Here is a 17,881-nt window from a genome sequence, read left to right on the forward strand (position 1 = left end):
TCCTCCTCTTCCACCACCGCCGCCTCAGGCGCCCCGGGCCGGCGCCGTCCTCCCGCCCGCCTCCGCTCCCCTCACGCGGCCGCGGCCCCGGCCCCTCGCGCGCCCTCTCAGCTCCTCGCCCGCCTCTGGCTCCCCTCAGCCGCCGTAACCGGGGCCTTCCGCCGCCCGCCCCGCACCCATTTAACGCCCGGCGCGCAGGCGCGGAGCCGCGGGCTGGCGGCGGGGCTCCCCCGCGCGGCGCCTGACTGGAAAAAAAAGCGCTGAAAGGAGCGGGGCCGCGCCGCCGAGGCGCTCAGCGCGGTGCCTCGCGGCCAGCCCCGCCGAGCAGCCGCCGCTTGGCCGCTGCGGTGCGTGAGGGAGCCCGCGGGGAGCGCCGAGGGCCTGCAGGCGCTGAGGGAGGGCAGCCCCGGGGAGAGGGGGGGGGCGGGCAGCGGCCGGGCTGCGGGGCGGCGGCGTGAGGGGAGGGCGGGAAGCGGGGACGGGGCCGGTCAGGCAGAGACGGCTCCGGGTCCCCGTCAGCCCCGGGTCCCCGTCAGTCAGCGCCCCGGGTCCCTGTCAGCCCCGCTGCCAGCCCGGCCGCCGAGAGGAGGGGCGCAGACCGGCGGAGCCGGGTGAATAAAAGCGGGGCTGCGGTGGATTATTTATTTATTTCTGTATTTATTTATTTATTTATTTATTTATTCTTCCCTGCGATCTCCGGTCGAATATGGGCGCTACAAAGCGGAGTGAAATAAACAAACGTTCCTCGGTTTTGCTCTTCCAGGACTCTCGTAGCGGCGGGCTGTCACCGAGCTGCCTCCACGTTCCCCCCGCTGCCTCCACGGGCGCTGCCCCGCGGGCCGGCACGCCGCCTGGGGCGGGGAAGCGTGTGCCAGGCACCGGCTGCTGCCCGCGGTGCCCGCCCGGCGGTGGCGGCGGGTCCGGGGCGGGCACCGCTCCTCCGCCGCTGGGGGGCGCTGCGGCGGCGGCGCTGCGGCCCCTGTCGGTGGCGGGGAGCGAGGCTTAGCCCTGAGGCCCCGCCCCGCCGCCACTCGGCGGGCTCGCGCCCGGGGCTCTGAGGCGGCCCCTCGTGAGGGGGGAGCCTGGCCCTGAGGGGGAAAGGGCGGTGGTGAGGGGAGAGCACGGCCCGCAGGGCACTGAGGGAGCTTGGTCTGGTCCCCTGCTTCTCCAGCGTGCCTCCAGAAGCACAGCGAGCCGTCAGGGGCTGGCTCGCTGCCTCTAAGGGGGTTCGTCCATTAGAGCTCAGGTCGGCTGCAGTGAGGTGTTTTTTTTTTTTTTTTTTTTTTCCTGTCACAACTTAAGTCTCGCTTGCAGAAATATACATTGCAGATCTCATGTTTGTAAGTGAATTACTGGTTATAAATTCAGTTGGTCTCACAGTCCTTTCTCTGAGGCCTTTGGCCGGGTGTAAGGCGCTGTGTGTACAGAAGGTTTTGCTGGAGCTGGCAGGAATTTGCCATTTTCTTAATTTTTATCTTTTTGAAGGCAGTAGGCAAGGGCCAGTAGTTTAAAAACAAAGAAAGAAATCAGTTTGGGCAGGTACCATTTTTCTACCCCTAGACAATTGATTTAGTTCTAAATTGGGGAACGTAACTTGCAGTCATCTCCGTTTTCTACCACCTTTCCAGCACAGCTCTAGCTAGGCACAGTTGGTGGTTTAGTATCCCAACAATTGTGCCTGTCTGTTACCAACACTGTGTCAGCACGCTATCGTCCAGGTCAGCAAGGCTGTGTGGATGGATGCTTTTTGTATTAAACACCTAGAAATTCACAATGCTATTTGTATGCAGGTTGGGTGAAATGAATTCCTGGCCTTCACAGAGTGCATTTGACATAAATCCATCTGATGTATTCATCACAAATAACAAGAACTATTTTTTTTTTTTCTGTCCAAAGCTAATAAACAACATTCCAGTGCAGCAAGTGCATTTATTCACTGCAGACTTGGAACTGTAGCAAAATGGAGAAATCCCAAAGCAGGTAAGTAATAATAGGATGCTGTCTTGTTAAAGACCTTGGCTACTTTTTTAATAATGACATCCTATGCATTCCATGGGATAGCAGAAAGTTATGGTCTCCATGGAATGTTATTAACCAGAACGTGTTCCTTTTCTAAATAAATAATAATTAAACAAACAACAACAACAACAACAAAAGACAAACAAAAGGATGACTCTGTGGGGGTTTATGTTATCATAACACTGTAGTATAAAAAAAAATCTTCCTTGATCCTTAGACTTTAATACAAAACTTCTACATGTTTTATCAAAACTTGATTACTTGCCTTTGGAACAATTTAGAAGGTTTTAGAGGTAATTGGACCTAACAGACATGTACAAAACCTTAGGCTGAAAACTACTTAACATAATTTTACAAAAGCCTTAAACCCTTTTCTTCAAGGTGCATACAGTTGCCTTTACTGCGCGTCTTTACGTGCAGAGAATTCTTTTGTCTTCCTAGATGGGGACTACTCTTTCAGAAAATATTCAAACAATATTTTATAGGAGCAGAAGGACTTCTGTCTCTTGCAAAATATAGGTCACTTTCTTTTGTTGGTTTTGTTTTATCTCCTTGCAGCTGGGTGGAACAAGGCAAAAATATTGTTTCCTCCTAGGAGGTTTTAACTAGTAAACTGTAGGAAACTGAGTTGTTTGTTTGTTTTCAGTGATTTATTCTTCATGCTGTGAATAGTTGTTCTGTTGAATTCCTGAAACTTATTAGTGTAGATTGTTCCAATAACTTCACGGAAACAAGATTTTTTTTTTTTACTGACTGTAGCCATGTTTTTTCTAGCTCAGTTCAGGCAGTTACTAGGGTGAGATTTGAGACTGTTCTATTCTGTTGCCTGTTATGGAATTCAAGAATGTGTTTGTGGTTCTAATGTGCAAATTTTCAGGGTGGTGGCAGTATTTGTTTTGGGAAAGAAGCTTCAATACAACTGGTCCAGCAAGTTTTATCTGGTTAGATTTTTTTATTATTCTTGTTTTCAGAATTTATGAAGACAAAATACTTAGAATTCATAAAAACATAAGTTATTTTTCAGATCAGAAGTACATGTGAAAGTAAACTATGACGGGTAAATATGCTTAATTTTGCTTTTTTAAGGATGGATTTCTGAAAATGGGAAGGATTTTTTTTTAAAGAATAAACACCTTTAGTTCAAATATAAGTAAGGCTACGAAAGAGCTCCTAGTAAAAGTGCCGTGCATATAAGTCAATTTCCAGTTAAAACGATCATTGAGAAGTCCTCAAGATGTTCTTTTTGGTGTAGACAGAAAAGCTTCGTATGCTCAAGAATAAGGCAGAAAAACACATTCAAAACTTTCTGCAAAGGTCTTAATTTTTATTGTATACACACATGGGAGAGAAAGCACAAATGTGTTTTAGTACCTTTTCATTTCAATTTCAGAGGAGAAAGGAATTGTCTCTATCTTGATTACACTGATTTGTCTTATTGCTCATCCTGGGGAGGTGGCCTTAACGTTCCACAGATGAAGATAGTGAAAAATGCCTGACAGAGACAATAAATATATTTTAACATTGTGTAACTTCTATATGCGATTGTTGAAATTTTTATAAATTAATATATCGAAATAATTAAGTTAATGTAGCTTTATACAAAATATTTCTTCTTTTTCTTTAAGATTAAAATGCTTTGAGGTGCATGAAATCCAACCACTACCTAGGCCTGAAATACACGCAGTTGGGCAATCCGTTGCTTCCCAGCATTCTGGACAGTTTCAGGACAGAGGTCATTACTGTCTGCATCAAGCTGGGTATACCTGGAATAGAGGAAGAAGGTTAAAAGAATTCCAGATCAGGTGATAAGTACATTACATACCTTTAACTGAACGGAGCAGGGGTGGAGGTCACACCTGAAGAAGTATGGGTTTAGTAGTACAAGCGAATGCTAGGACAAAGGTTTTATTCACAGGTCTGTCAGGCAGTTTTGAAGATGTCTTGTGGTAATGTGAGGACGTGTATTAGCTCAGATTTCCTACATTTTTGATTTTCTAATGTAAACAATGACCATCTAACATTGTGTGTTATTAGAGGACTGCAAGGTATAATAACTTGGTCTTGCTCTCCTCTTGTGTTTCTTTATATTTGTTTGTTGAAGGAATCTTGACACAGATGGGATGGTAATTGTTTGGAGATCAAAAGCCTAGTACTTTGTTGAACAAATGGAGCTGATGTAGCAGCTCAGGCTTGCTGAAAGAGGGAGGCCCTCTTCATGGCTGTGTGCTTTAATCCCTGTGTCAGCTTTCCTGCTTATGGGGGCCATCTGTGAAGCAATTAACTCTTAAATCCATTTGAGGAAAAAAAAAAAAAAAACAGAGTGATAGTATCACAATCCTAGATGAGTGAGCTGAATAGGCATCTGGAGAAGCAGAACTGCTGTGGGGGAGGTGGAAAGAAGGAACATCTCCCTGTTTCAGCGGTAAACATTAGATTGGCCCACTATTCTGGAAATGTGTCTGACAGGGCTGGTTAACCAGAGAAATAGTAACATTACCTCTCCTAATCAGGAAAAAGGCACCCCAGTTAATCGGCAGGCTGCTATTCAGAATCACTGAGTGTAACTGGGCTGCTTGAAAATAACTTGTCAGCCTAGGTTTCCTAGGCAAGTGTGTCACTGACCTCATTATGTTTGTTAAAGGTACTAATTTCATGATGTAGATATTTCGTATATGCATTTGATCTCTGTAAAGTCAGACCCTTAGTGTTATTACTGAAACTACCATAAAAGTTTGTGGTTTTACTGTTGCCCGTGAGTTAACGGTGGTAGAGTCCAAGGATGCTAAACTTTTCTTATATTCCAGATACCTAGAAAGGAAGTTCTTTTATCTGTGGACAAAAAAGACATTTGGACAAGTTCTTCCTTCCAATTCAAGGTAGATGAAATTCCAGAAATTTAGATTTTTTTTTTTGGTATGGTTTAGTAATGTAACACTGGGTTAAGAGACTAGTGGCTGTCAAGAAAATCCTTGGCTGTCTTTTGTGTGTCATTTGAAGGTTTCCTTAGAATACTCCTCTTGCTCCTGTTTTTGTTTGTTTGTTTTAATAATTGTGGTTAAATTTCATTAACTCTTTTCAGAGGACCTGCAGTTGTCTTGATGAAGTTGAACTGTATGTGCATACAAATGATAGGGTATGAATGTGACACATGCTTTGAATGTAATGATTTTTCAAATTTATAAATAATCTGGAACACAAATAGATCTTGATCTTCAGTTCATTTCACTGTTTGCAGTGTTGTTCTTAATGTATGTATCTGTATATGTTTTGCCGTGCTTTGCATCTGACTTCAAAATACCTGTGGCAGATGATTCATTTTTGTTGTTAGTGTACAGCTACTAAAAATCAACACTTTGATACTCTTTTCTGCTTTAGTTTTAATTTGCATGTTCATTCTTGTTTTACCACTCCCTTGGGAACTGAGGCAGTTACCAGTGGAAAGACCTGCATTTGTTTCAGTCGGAGTAAGATCAGACCCTTTGTTGCCCAGTTTCATTGTACTCTGTTAAAAGTATTCTGGCTGTGTCTGCCTTAGTTAGTATCCCTTATACTGAATTTGCATTACTTGCTTCGGCTGTGTAAATTCATGACTTTTTTTTTTTTTTTTTAGGGTGAGTGGAAATATATTTTCTAAAGTTCGGAAAGGAATATAAGCGATAATTAATTGCCTTTTTAGAATCAGGAGTTGCCAGTTCTCCACAGCTTTTATTTACAATGTTCTATTAGTGCACTGAGTAAAAAATAAATGTATAGCTCATTCTTTTCTTTTCTGTCTTCTTTTTCTTTTTTCTTTCTTTTTTTTTTTCCTGCTTAAGTGCTTGGAATGACTTAGCAACGTGGGGTAGGTAGCTATGAATTGCAACTGGTGAGAGGATTTGTATGTGTTTCACTGACAAACATCAAGGTATTCTGGACCTAATCCTGTTGATATTATAGGCAAAACCAATTTAATGAAGTTAGTCTGGGCTTCTTGTATGCTTTTTGTTTGTTAGCTTGTGTGTTTCGTGGGTTCTTCCATTTTCCTTCGCTCCATCCAAAATACAAACAGCTGAGGAAATTTTGGAAAGCATTCATATTCCAGCTGATGAGACTTCCACGTTGTAAAATGTTGGTCAGGTTGTTTTGACCAAAGGAAAAATGTTTCAGAGAATATTTAAAAATAAGAAAGTGAATTGCTTGAATAATAGATGAGGACCCTTATTTTTAGTTAAAGAGAATTTTATCCTATGAGATAAGTGATCAAAATCCTAATTCCATCATATAGATTCTCTTCTACCTGAATTTTCAGTTGTTCACAGTTCACTTGAAATGTAGCATCACTTCTTACCTGGTCAGGTTTGGGAATTAAATTTGGGTGTAGAAGTGGAGGCTGTTCTTCTGGGGTTCAAAGGATTTGGAGGCCATATGTGACTTGTAAATCCATTTTGTGTGTTAGCTTCCATGCAGAAGGAGAAGGTAAACGAACAGATAAACAGCTTCATTTTTGGCATGGATAATGTGCAACTTCATGAAGTAGTTTTTAAGCTTATTTGAGTGTTCTTTGGGAAGATGTTAAATTCGGGATGACTTGAGATCAGTATGCTGCTTCTAAGAACACAATGGAAATATTAAAACATTATAAAATCTGCAAGCAGCTTTTGTATTTATTTTGATATGTAAAATATTTTATGCTAAAATAACTGAGACCAAAACTGGCAAGGAAAATATTTGCATAGTTTAGTATTTAGAGCCAATAAACTGATTGCTTCTTGTCATACTTAAAGAGCCTTGGAATAGGGTGTAACAGTAGAGTAACACACAATTACATGCTCTTAGGCTAATCAGACAAAATGAAAATCTGCATTGAACTTATTTGTGGTCAACCTGGAAATGTGTTTGAAGTTTCCCATGTCCAAATCTTTCACCTGCCTAGATGCTTTTATGATCAGAAGATTCTTCAAAAAACATTCAGAGTATGGAAGGAGCGGTGGCCTGTTTGCAGAGAAAGGAAGTTGATCCTCAGAGCTGACAACCACTACAGGTTTGTGAAATTGCTTTCTGTTACTGAGTGTATCTAACTATACTAGAAATTTTCCTTAGGTTCTAAAGAAGTTGTTAATACCGATGAACAATTAATGTAGTAAAATGACAGCTCTAGGTCAAGAGCAATGTCTTAACTGTTTTGTTTTTTTTTATATTTTTCTCTCTCTCCCCCCCCCTTTTTTTCTTAGGATGCAGTACGTGTTTCTTATCCAGCGTATCTTTAGAGTGCAGCTGAACTTAAAAGGATCCTTCTTCTAGGCATTGGTAGCTGTTACATCAAATGGCTTTTTTTTTATTATTTTTCAGGCACTTACTCCACAATTTAATATTCAAAGCTTGGAGAGCTTATGTGTGCCAGCAACAGCAAAAGAGGATGAAATACTATGTTGCAGAGTCTCATGGTAAGTGTAGAAGGGGGGTAACTACCTGTATTTGGGGACATGCTGAGGTAGGAGTTTCCAAGGGAAATGTTTGCACAGAATCTCTGTCCCTTCCACATGTTTGTGCATTTAACTGGAACTGGATTGGAATTCTCCATCAACTGTGCTTATAGAGATTAGATCCTGATTCCTCATGTTATAAACTTAGCCACACGTATTTTACCTGTATTCACTATTCCTTCCAGCTTCTGCCATGTAGTTGAAAAGAAGCCCAAACTTTTGAAGTGGTCATAGTCTTATGTAGCTCCTTTCTTCTGTGTTGGATTTGTCTTGCTGGTGAAGTTGCCTATACTGGTTGCAACTTCCTTAAGTTTCAGGGAATATCAATTTCCATGAAAGGGAAGATGACTCCCTTTTAAACATGATACCATGATTTTGTTCTGTGTTGATTTACAAAATAAATTAACTGGTCTCTTTGCATATGAATGCTAATATTGGAATATGATGTGTTCTGGCATTTTGGAAACAAACTGATGGACTTTCTAGACTAATGTAATTACAGAAGCAGCTGTGTGTTACTTAGTCAAAATGATTGAAAAGTGACCTGTTTAAAGACAGATCAAAACTTGATTTACCAGATCACAAAGAAATTTTCCAAATAAAAATATTTTTTGAGGGATAAATTTGAAGTAGTATAAAATCAGTGACATTTTTGATCATTTCTAATAACTTTGCTTCACTGATATCAGTTCTGACAAGCCAGACTTATATGAGGCAGGGCAGTGCACTGGATGATGTCGTAAGCTGGAATTTGTGACACTTCTGATTTAGGTGTGTGACTGGCTTGCTAAACAAACTTGGCTTGTTTCTGGTTGAGTTCTCTGTGATGTGGGAATAGCTTGAAAAGTTACTGATGAATTTTTTTTTGAACTAACCAAAGAGAAACCTGCAGTTCTTATTTAAGAAGATTGTTATGCTGAATATTGTTATCCAATTATACATCCTGTCAGAACCAAAGATAAAACAATGCCGTACTCTGATAATTCACACTGCTCTGAACATGTGGCATGATCCTATTGATGTTTCAGAGATTTTTCTTGTCCATTTGACTCCCTTTGCCGAGGTTGGATGGTTGTGGCTAGCTCTGGTGGCTGTCATTTTAGGGTTTCCCACGTGGTGTCACTGCAGGCTGCGGGGACTGGAGCTCGGCAGCAGATGGTGTTATGGGGTGCTTAAAAATGCCAGATTGTTGCATGAACTTAAGATGCTGTCATTTTTTGTTATGCACAGCAAAGAAGCAAAAACTACTCAGGACCTGGCAGCATTGGCTGATTTATGTTGATGTTCAAAGGACAAAACAAAGTATGCACACTGTGGCGCTGGCATTCAGGGAAAGAAGCTGTTTGCGGTAAGAATGGAATGGAAACAGACAGGGAGGCACTGACCACAAGGCTGTGTTTTTTAACTCGTGTTCTATGATCTTTTCCTACAGTGGCTTTGTTTCATGTTTGATTTTTACTTGAATTCTTCCAGTATGCCTATAAACTGTGAATTTAAAGGGTGGTTATTCATACCTTTTCCAGTGAGAGGAAGGTGTTTTCTTGCATAAAACTATGGAACCTGCTATTGAATGTCTGTAACATTGCTTTGGCAGCATATCATGGGCAGTGTGGAGAAGACGATGCTATCAGAACCATGCTGGACGTAAAATGAATGTTTTAGCTCTGCAGCATTGGGCCCAGAGCCTACAGTTTCGAGTAAGTCCTAGTAACTCCTGCTGCTACCATTTCTAATGTTTAAATTGCACACAGATGACAGATGTGACTAATACATTGCAGATCAATTAAAAAAAAAAAAAAAGAAAGAAAAAGGATTTCTAATGGGAAAAGTGTGAAAGCATCAAACAAAAAAAAGGAAAAATGTTTGCTATGGAAATTCTTTGTGTCTCTACCTTTTCTACACTGATGCTGCTTTGGGTGTTTGAATGGATTGGAGTGAGAGAGCAGCCTATAAATGTAGGAGGAACGTGAGGATATAAAATCAGCCTCCTAAAGAATGGTTTACTTGGGAAATGGTTTAGTTGGGAAACCTCATTGCTCACGGCTTCACTCTTGTACTTATGGAGAGTTCTTTGTTCTACTTCTCTAATGTTGTCTGTTCCCCTCTCCCCCCTTGCTGGCCTCCCTCAATTGTCCTGTCAGGCTTGGTTGCAGTGGCGAGAGCTGTATTTATACATCCAGAGTGACAAGCAGAAGGAGACTAAGGCAGTAACTCACCATCTGCACGTGGAATTGAAGAAAAGCATGAAAGCATGGCTGGGGTACTTAGAACTTCACAGAGCAAAGAAATGTCAGAATGGTGAGTGAAAATGGTGATTTAGGGCAGAATAGCTCAGCCCCCTTGCTTAGGGCTCAGCAGTGTTTATTCTAGGAGACACCGTGGTGCTTCTTGTTGCTGCTGTCCCAACAGATGGTGAGATCCAACTTGAGCTGTACGTTGCCACAAGCCTGGCTAGCTGAGGTTCTGTACTGAACTGTGAGGAAGATCACCTCCTTTCCATGTGATTTAAAAGAAAATGCTTTACTGTTCCCTTGATGAAAACTTGCACATTACAGATTATGTTCTAAGATGTGTGAGAAGGATATATTTGTTGGGGCTATTATCAGTTAATCTGTGTGAAGATTTTTTTAGTAATCAGACAAATCGCAGCTCCTACAGGATGGTAAGGATTATTACAGCAGTTCTTTTGTTTCTCCCTTGAAATCACTGGGACAAGTTCAGACATTTTCGTGAATGCCTTTTGATTGGTGGTAGTAGAAAGACTTCAGCTTGGCTATCAGGACACTAGTAACAGCAGAATGCTGAAAAGTGAGCTTGTATATTGCACAGTGGCACTTGTTAAATCAAGGGAAACTCATTTCCCTTCTTGAATCAGTACTGTGTGTTTCTGCTTTAAAACTGCCTTTGTGATCAAAAAGAAGAATGTAGTCCGTAGTTGAGTGTTAACTGAATTCTTACCACTGTTTTCCAGTGCTAGGAGCTTCTATTGCTTTGGAACCTGAAATAAATTAGTCCAGGACAGGATAATTCACGAGTAATTTGTGTGTTTGTTTTCTAGAGCTAGCTCAAGAGCATCACCAAGGCAGGATAATCCGTCAGTGTTTCTCAAATTGGCGGCAGTCATGGGAGTGCAGGAGAAGAGCACATGCTCAACAAAAGGAGATAGAAAAACTATCAGCGAGGATTGCTTTATGGAGAGCTTTTGCACACTGGAAGCATTGTATCCATTTTCTATTGAGTTGCTAGCGTTACTAAGGTTAAGAGCATTACTGCAGTGGGAGGATTTGGTTAATAAGCCGGAATATCATACAGTAGCACAGGTAACAAACGTATCATTAGAAGGATGTATGTAAGGCTCTATTAACAATTAATAAAACTTGCAATCATAGTATGTTAGCCTTTTGATAGCTAAGTGCCTGCAAGAGAAAAATCTGCCTGCATATGAAAAAAATCTGTCATACTGACAGCATAAGTTACAATGAGATTGATTTTTATACTGTTCTTGTGTCAGAATTTTTCTTGAGCTGTCCTGTTGGCTACTACAGAACAGTGAATCAGAAATGTGTTGTGTTAAGCCTGCAAAATCTAAAACTTGACTGTAATCAAAATATCTCCCTACAAATAACAGTGCAGGAAATTCAAATGTTGAAGTACATTTAGATGAAAATGTAGTTCCCTTCTGTGGGAGGAGGTTGTATATTTATCAGGATAGGTGTTTGTGTAAAAGATGCTTTAACTCAGTAACAGATGTTGTACTGTGTGTGGAAGAGACCCAGCAGTGGGAGCTGGCTGAAAAACATCACAGGCATCATCTGCTGGTAAGAGCACTGTTACATCACGTGGAAGAGGTTGTGGAGAGAATTCAAATACTTGTGACTGGCATTGTGCCATGAACACTAACAATGGTGCACGGGTGTTAAGTGGGGGATGTTTTTGCCATGGTGAGTTTCCAAAACAGGTTTCCAAATTCCAGATGTTACAGAATGCCAGTTGAATCCAGATGGGAAGTTAGTTGCCTCACAGTAAAACCCTGGGAATGTGGAGGGGAATTTTGGAGAACTGATGACTTATGAGAGGAGATGCATGGTTTTGTTGATGACAAGATGCTAAATTTTAGATATTGTAAGGAGTAGCATCAAATGTAGGTTGTGATATGTAGCCAGTTCTAAACTGATGAGTGCTTGCTGACTTGGATTTTGTGAAAGTTGTGTGCGTTTCTTTCTATTACAGAAACTTGGGTTTAAGGGTCTTCAGCAGAATGTTATGAACACTCGTCTTCAGCAAATGAGAAAAAATCTGTCATACCGTCAGTATCAGATTACAGTGAGTTTGACTTTGTACAGTTCTTGTGTCAGAGTTTTTCCTGAGCTGTCCTATTGGTGTCTACTTCCAGCTACAAAATATTTCTTGTTAAATCAGTGGCTTTGTTTCTAAATGCTAATAGCCACAGAAAATCTCTTGCCTAAATCAACTGGCCATCTTTGGTATGTTGTTTTAGTTTTGTGATTTTAATGTTTATTGTGACTTTTTATTTTGCCAGAACAAATTATAGCAGGTTATAGACGAAGTTTGTGTTATGGGACAGTGCAGCCTGCTGCAACAATGGTTGCCCACTGCATGCAGTTTTAATAGGACACTTAATCTCTCTTTGCTTTCTTCTCCTTCCTTTTATGGCTCTGTTTTTCATATCTTTGTTGTTCCGTTTCAGGTGCTGCAGAAGTTCTGGAACCTCTGGAAGTCCCGTTTGGAAGAGAAGGAGGAAGAACAACAGCAGGCCTTAACATCCTTGGCTCATGCACGTTACAGGTATGCAGAGAAATATTCATATAAGTTTATATAATTGTGGGATTTGTGAGCCTTTGGTTCAGTTTTAAAATCTGCTAATACCTTTAGGAGCATGATCTTCTTGATGCAAATTGCTTTCATGTTTTCTGTGAATAATAGACAGTTGATAGCTCCTGCCTCTCTGTGAAGTGTGAGGGGGAGATGGAATAAGCCTAGCTATGAGACTCTTAATACTGAATACAAAAACTGGAAGTTGTCCTGCTAAGAGCAGTAGGTAGTCAGAGCTCAAAATTCTTGCTGCCACTTTATTTTGGGAGATTTTCTGATTTTTGATTCAGCTTAGCAGGGGAGAGCAAGATCTTTACCAGACAGGTCTGTGTGCTACTCAGGGCAGCATGCTGTCTTGTATAGTGCACAGATCCTGAAGCTAGAGCTGAAACTGAAAACATTTCAACCACAGTATTGTGGTGTTGCTCTCAAACAAATGAAACCTGTTGAGATATCCCTGAGTGAGCATGTTAGTGCAATAAACCACATAGATTTGCTTGGTTTAAATGAGGTGCAGGGTAATAAGGGAATGAAGAGAAACCTTGCTGTGCCATGCATGCTTATAGGTGACGTTCTCTCTGTTGTTCTTCTATCTGTTTAGCACACCTCGTGTTCAGAAAGACATTTGATTTTTCCACAGTTCAGAGAACTACGTTGCGGCCTAATCAGAATCTTCCACACCATCAAATCTCTATCTCATTTCTTCTAATCCTCCCAGCAGGGTTGGTTGAGAGTTGTAAAACTTCCTTGATTAAGAGAGACTAATATTACAAGAAAAAGTGAAATACTTGGTTCTGAGTTAGAGTTGATTCATGTTTAATTTCCAGGGCATCGTTATTGCACGAATCTCTCAAGCTGTGGCTAGAAAATGTCAAGTGGAGAAATTTCAGGCAGGTGTGGGGTCTCACTAGTGTTTCAGTAGATTTTTACTGTCTGTGGAGTCCATTTGCTGACCATTGGTTGTTGGAAACAGTCTGCTACTGTCTTTCTCTGAATCCTCTACTGACAGCTAGCTTTTATCATGCTCTGCAGGGCAGGTGATGCTAATGCCATCTGAGTCTAGAGGAATAATTGTAATTTGATTGTACTGTCTTTTATGTTAGACTGCTTCAAAGTAGCCTCTTCAGTTGCAAGATTCAGAGTGAAGCTTGGTGTCTAACTTGGAGCGGATAACAGTGTTGCCCATCATTTGGCTTGGTTTTGGGCAGGAAAGGTTAAAAGGACTGAAATTACAAATAGTTCTGCAATTCAGTCAGTTAAAATAGAAAAATGATTTTCTGCTGGTCTGTTGTTGGTGAAGGGTAGCTTTTATATTTTTGTGTGCATTTTTATATTTTTTGTGCTTTTTATTTTTATTTTCTTCAGCAACTACTCGGATGGTTTCTTCTAATTCTTCTTTGCTGGAATAACTGATCACTAGGCATTGTCTTTTTACCCAATGCAGTTTTGGTTTTGATTTCAGGACCTCTCTTACAGTTCATGAACATAGCAGTGTTCATAATCCCTATGAATAGCACTGGATTACATGAGTATACCCAAAATAAATGATTACAAGCTACTTGTGTCATCATACATTAATGAGACAGATTATTTTGTCTTTCCGTCTGTGAGAGAAGTCATCAATGCATTTTCAATGTTAGAACCAAACCCATAAAGGCAAATGTCTGTAATCTATTCAGAACTAACTATGTTTATTTATTTGAGATAGTGTTGTTCTAAATCCCTTAAAATAGAGACTGTGGAAATCTTCAGAAAAGGAGTCAGGCTGGTTTGCACCTCTTTAGAGACAGTAAGTCAAAACCAATAGACATTTGGGGAATAAAATCTTGGCAGCCTTTCAGGCATGGAAGTAGTTTAAGAGCTGTGAACAACACTGGAGAGAGATGAAAAAAATGTTACTGTTCTTCCACACAGACTTAGGATTGTCCTTATGAAATTAGTTTGTTATGGATGGTGTTTTGGGCTGCTTCAATGAGTCTTTAATAAACTATAGGTTTTGTAAGATTCACTTAGGTTGCCTGATGAAAATAGAAATGCTCCTTGTAAAGAGTTCTTCAGGAGTCTTAGCTGCTTGTTCTTAATTTGTGGAAAAATGATTTCTTGATGTCTTGACTTCAGGATCACTTCGGTTTTGTTCAGAGGTCACTGAAGAAATATTACTCTGGTTACCTACCTTACAGTCAGTTGCAGTATGTGCAGTTAGATTCAATATGAAACAAACAAGATGTACCTGTAAACTTCAATTTTGGCTCCAAGACCAGTGTGATACTCATAGGAATAGAACCTAAACTCACAATGATGATATTGATTGTTTCACAAGTTTGGTCTTGCAAGAAAATAAATCAGTTACAATTCCTAGAGTTACTCCAGTTTAAGTTAGGAAGATTCCCAGTAATTTCACACTGCAGCTTCAGAGTTGCTTGTTGATTCTGCTGTCTATTGAAGTAAACGGATGCCATAGGTTCTCATCACCTCTTTAAAATTCAGCCATTAGCCTTTGTCTCAGGGTAATGATTTATCTTACTGATTACTTTTATGGAGCTTCAGACACGCCCAGCAATTCTAAGATTGTGCATTTGTTCATTCTGGAAATCTGAGGGGGATGAAAATACTGATGGAGAGAAAGAAATGTTAATCTTTTTTGGGACTCCTTAAAGACCTTACCTTGGCTTGTATTCTTAGCCTTGGATTCAGCCCTAACCCTTCAGTTAGGCTCACAACTTCTTGTGCTATTAAACCCTATCTCCCATTTTCTGTATTAGAAAACTAACAGTTTTTTTTCTACTCTTGGAAGGTTTATGTTTGGAAACAGTCTTAGAATGAATCTACTCCTCGGACACCTCCTGCATAAACTGGGAGGGGAAAAATGTTCTTTTAGCATTGAATCCTGTTTCCTAGTAGACTTGGGAGCTTACAGCTTTCATTTGCAGAGGACGGTCACATCCTCTGTTTTAGATTGCTGTGTTTCTGTCAGGTTTCACAACTGAAAAACAAGCTGTAGGAAGCTTGGTTTTCATTGGATATCGGCTTGCTTTTTGTGAGAGTAACAAGTAGGTTTGGAGTGCATTTCTGCAAGCAAGTGGGAATTTTTCCACCCTGTGTTAGAGTGCAGCAGTGGTGTGTTAGCTTATCTTCTGCAGACAAGGAGAGAGAGAAGGCTGAAAGTCCCAGGAGGATAAGCTCTGTGAAAATGAGTTGTAGCATGAAATTACTGCACTGTAATTTATGCCTCTCATCAGGAAGAGGATGAATAAATACATGGTTCAAAGGTTTCATCGATTCTGTAGCTGTACCTTGATTCCGTAAGCCAGAAATATTTTTGCATGCAATCTTTTCTCTTTAGAAGAGTATAAATGAAGTCTTATTTCCTGAACATACAATTGTAAGAAGTGTGTTCCTTGTTCAGATGTCTGGGGCTGCTTTCCAACCAGATCTAAGTAAAACTTTCATGACAGTTTGCCAGAACTCAACTTCCCTGTTGATCTCTGATGCACATATGTGCAGTTTCATATGTCAATGCCCCAGCTGCTGCATCTGGTGATCAGGAGATACCCCAGAAGAGCCATCAATTGAGATTTGTGACCGTCTGCTGATCAAAGATGCTCTTGTTGGCAGCTACCTGTACCCTCTAGAAAGACTCACTTAACTCATGTTGTTTACTATAAATTTGAAATGACTTCTAATAGCCACCTACTAAAAATCACCTGCTAAGAGTCCGAAGTGTATTTTGAGCTAACTAGAGAAGGGCTGGGACTTGCTGACAATCTAATTAGTATACCCACATGATTAAGTTTTAGAAATAACAGATGTAGTTTTGAGTGGGTGTTAGTTCTACTAGACTAACTCAAACTTCTGGACTGCGACACTTCTACCATGTGTGTTCTGTGTGAGAGCATATAGTTGTTAATCACAAATATGTATTTGTTGCAACTTTGGGATACTATTTGATAATAAGTCTTGTGCATCCCTGGGAGGAGGCAGGCTAGAAAGGAAGGTTTATCTCCACCTACAAAGAAAAAAGCTTTGATAATGATGGCAACTAACTTTGCCTTGTTTATAAAGAGGCTTTGGTAGAATTCATTCAGTGTTGACACTAGACCACTCTGCTTTTATTATTTGTTGTCATAACATTTTTCAAGTCCTATTACAATGTTTGTTTTTCTTTATTTAAAATAATAAAAAAAATAAAAAAGAGTAATAAAAAATAATAATAAATAATAAAAGAATAAATAAAAGAATAAATAATAAGAAATAAATAATAAGAAATAAAACAAAAATAATAAATAATAAATGATAAATAAAAGATGTAATAATAAATAAAAGAAAATAGAATATAGAATAATAAAAATAAAAGAATATAGAATAATAAATAAAAGAAAAAGAATAAATAATAATAAAAGAATAATAAAAAGAGTAATATCTTCAAAATATTTCCAAGGGAGGAGGGAGCAGACTATATTTGTAGTGGAGAAGAAGTATAAAGTTGTTATATATTTTTGTGTTTTTGTAAGTAAAATAAATTAATTGATCAGTGGTTGGAATGATCTTTTGAATGATCTGAATGAAAGCAGGGAGTTGTAATAGCTTCAGTAAATGCTTTAGTCTTGTCCCGTGTGTTTTGCATAGGATTTCAGCTGACAAATGGTGGTTTTTTTTAAACCCAGAGACTTATAGAGAGACAGAGCTGCCTGATTTCTAGGGAAGGCTAGCATAAATTAGAAAATGAATTAACTATTTAAGCTGTAGATGTGTTGGTCTTTTGAAATTCATAAAATAAGTTGTCTGAATTATCTTCTGTGCTGATATTCTCCCTCTTTGCTTTCAGGAAGATGTTGATGAGACGGATATTTGACACGTGGTTGTTGAAGGCGTGCAAGGAGCAAGAATACAGAATGGAAGAGAAAAAGGTAAAAGTAATTCTTTTGCCTGGTCTTGCTCAGGAAATAGAGGGAATGATTTCTTGTTCACTATTTTGAACATCAGTTAATGTGAGATGGGCTTTGTGTTGTAAACACCTTTCTCTCTGGTGGTGGTATTGAATCAAATCAGGGAACGCATTGCAACAAGTATTTGCTAATCACCATTTTAATTTAAGCTGCTTATTAATAAATATAATCAAACTGTTATTGTTAACAGATAACTATTCATGCTATTCATTCTCTTATTCCCTCACATAGTGTATATATATGCTCTCATTCTGTTTCGTAGTTACCTGGTTGAAACAATAACAATAAAGAGGAGTCACCCCAGCTAGTTCCCCACTCTAGCTATAAGTACGGGGTTGTGCAAACACAGTAGTGGCTTCTAGGTTGGTGTCCAGGAAGTCCCTCAAGGGGTCTTTCGTTTCCTAAGGTGTAAATATGATCCTGTAGTTTTTTATATATCAGCCACTGCCTTATTTTATGTGGTGAGCTGCACAACTCCTAGTCAAAGGTAGTGTGTGCTGGTGGCCTTGTGGAGATAGGGCTGGCTCTTGGTGTTCTGCGTTTATCTGCTCATACATATTCAACAGGACTTGTTTCTTGAGCTTATCGATTCTTGGGAGTCTTTCACATGCTGGTTATCAG

The 17,881-nt window shown here is 40.0% G+C and overlaps 1 protein-coding gene across 4 annotated transcripts in view; it reads left to right on the forward strand.

Moving 5' to 3' along the window:
• Positions 1-290: 290 nt before the first annotated feature.
• Positions 291-17,881, forward strand: part of SFI1 (SFI1 centrin binding protein) — a 33,747-nt gene continuing 16,156 nt past the window's right edge. For 2 of the 4 annotated variants that reach the window (XM_082773871.1, XM_082773868.1), the window contains exons 1-14: positions 1,083-1,246; positions 1,897-1,980; positions 3,645-3,821; positions 4,824-4,895; positions 6,932-7,039; positions 7,348-7,442; positions 8,712-8,829; positions 9,076-9,178; positions 9,623-9,779; positions 10,540-10,701; positions 11,229-11,299; positions 11,712-11,804; positions 12,190-12,287; positions 17,140-17,221. In XM_082773871.1, coding sequence (XP_082629997.1) covers positions 1,961-1,980; positions 3,645-3,821; positions 4,824-4,895; positions 6,932-7,039; positions 7,348-7,442; positions 8,712-8,829; positions 9,076-9,178; positions 9,623-9,779; positions 10,540-10,701; positions 11,229-11,299; positions 11,712-11,804; positions 12,190-12,287; positions 17,140-17,221 — 1,356 coding nt within the window. In that variant the 5' untranslated portion in view covers positions 1,083-1,246; positions 1,897-1,960. Of the gene's footprint in view, positions 348-501; positions 612-1,082; positions 1,247-1,896; positions 1,981-3,644; positions 3,822-4,823; positions 4,896-6,931; positions 7,040-7,347; positions 7,443-8,711; positions 8,830-9,075; positions 9,179-9,622; positions 9,780-10,539; positions 10,702-11,228; positions 11,300-11,711; positions 11,805-12,189; positions 12,288-17,139; positions 17,222-17,881 lie in introns of those variants that run through there. The other 2 variants (XM_082773870.1, XM_082773869.1) reach the window with 2 other exon arrangements.

This window comes from Aythya marila (genome assembly GCF_965140915.1).
Source record: "Aythya marila genome assembly, chromosome: 17".
Taxonomy (NCBI): Eukaryota; Metazoa; Chordata; class Aves; order Anseriformes; family Anatidae; genus Aythya; species Aythya marila.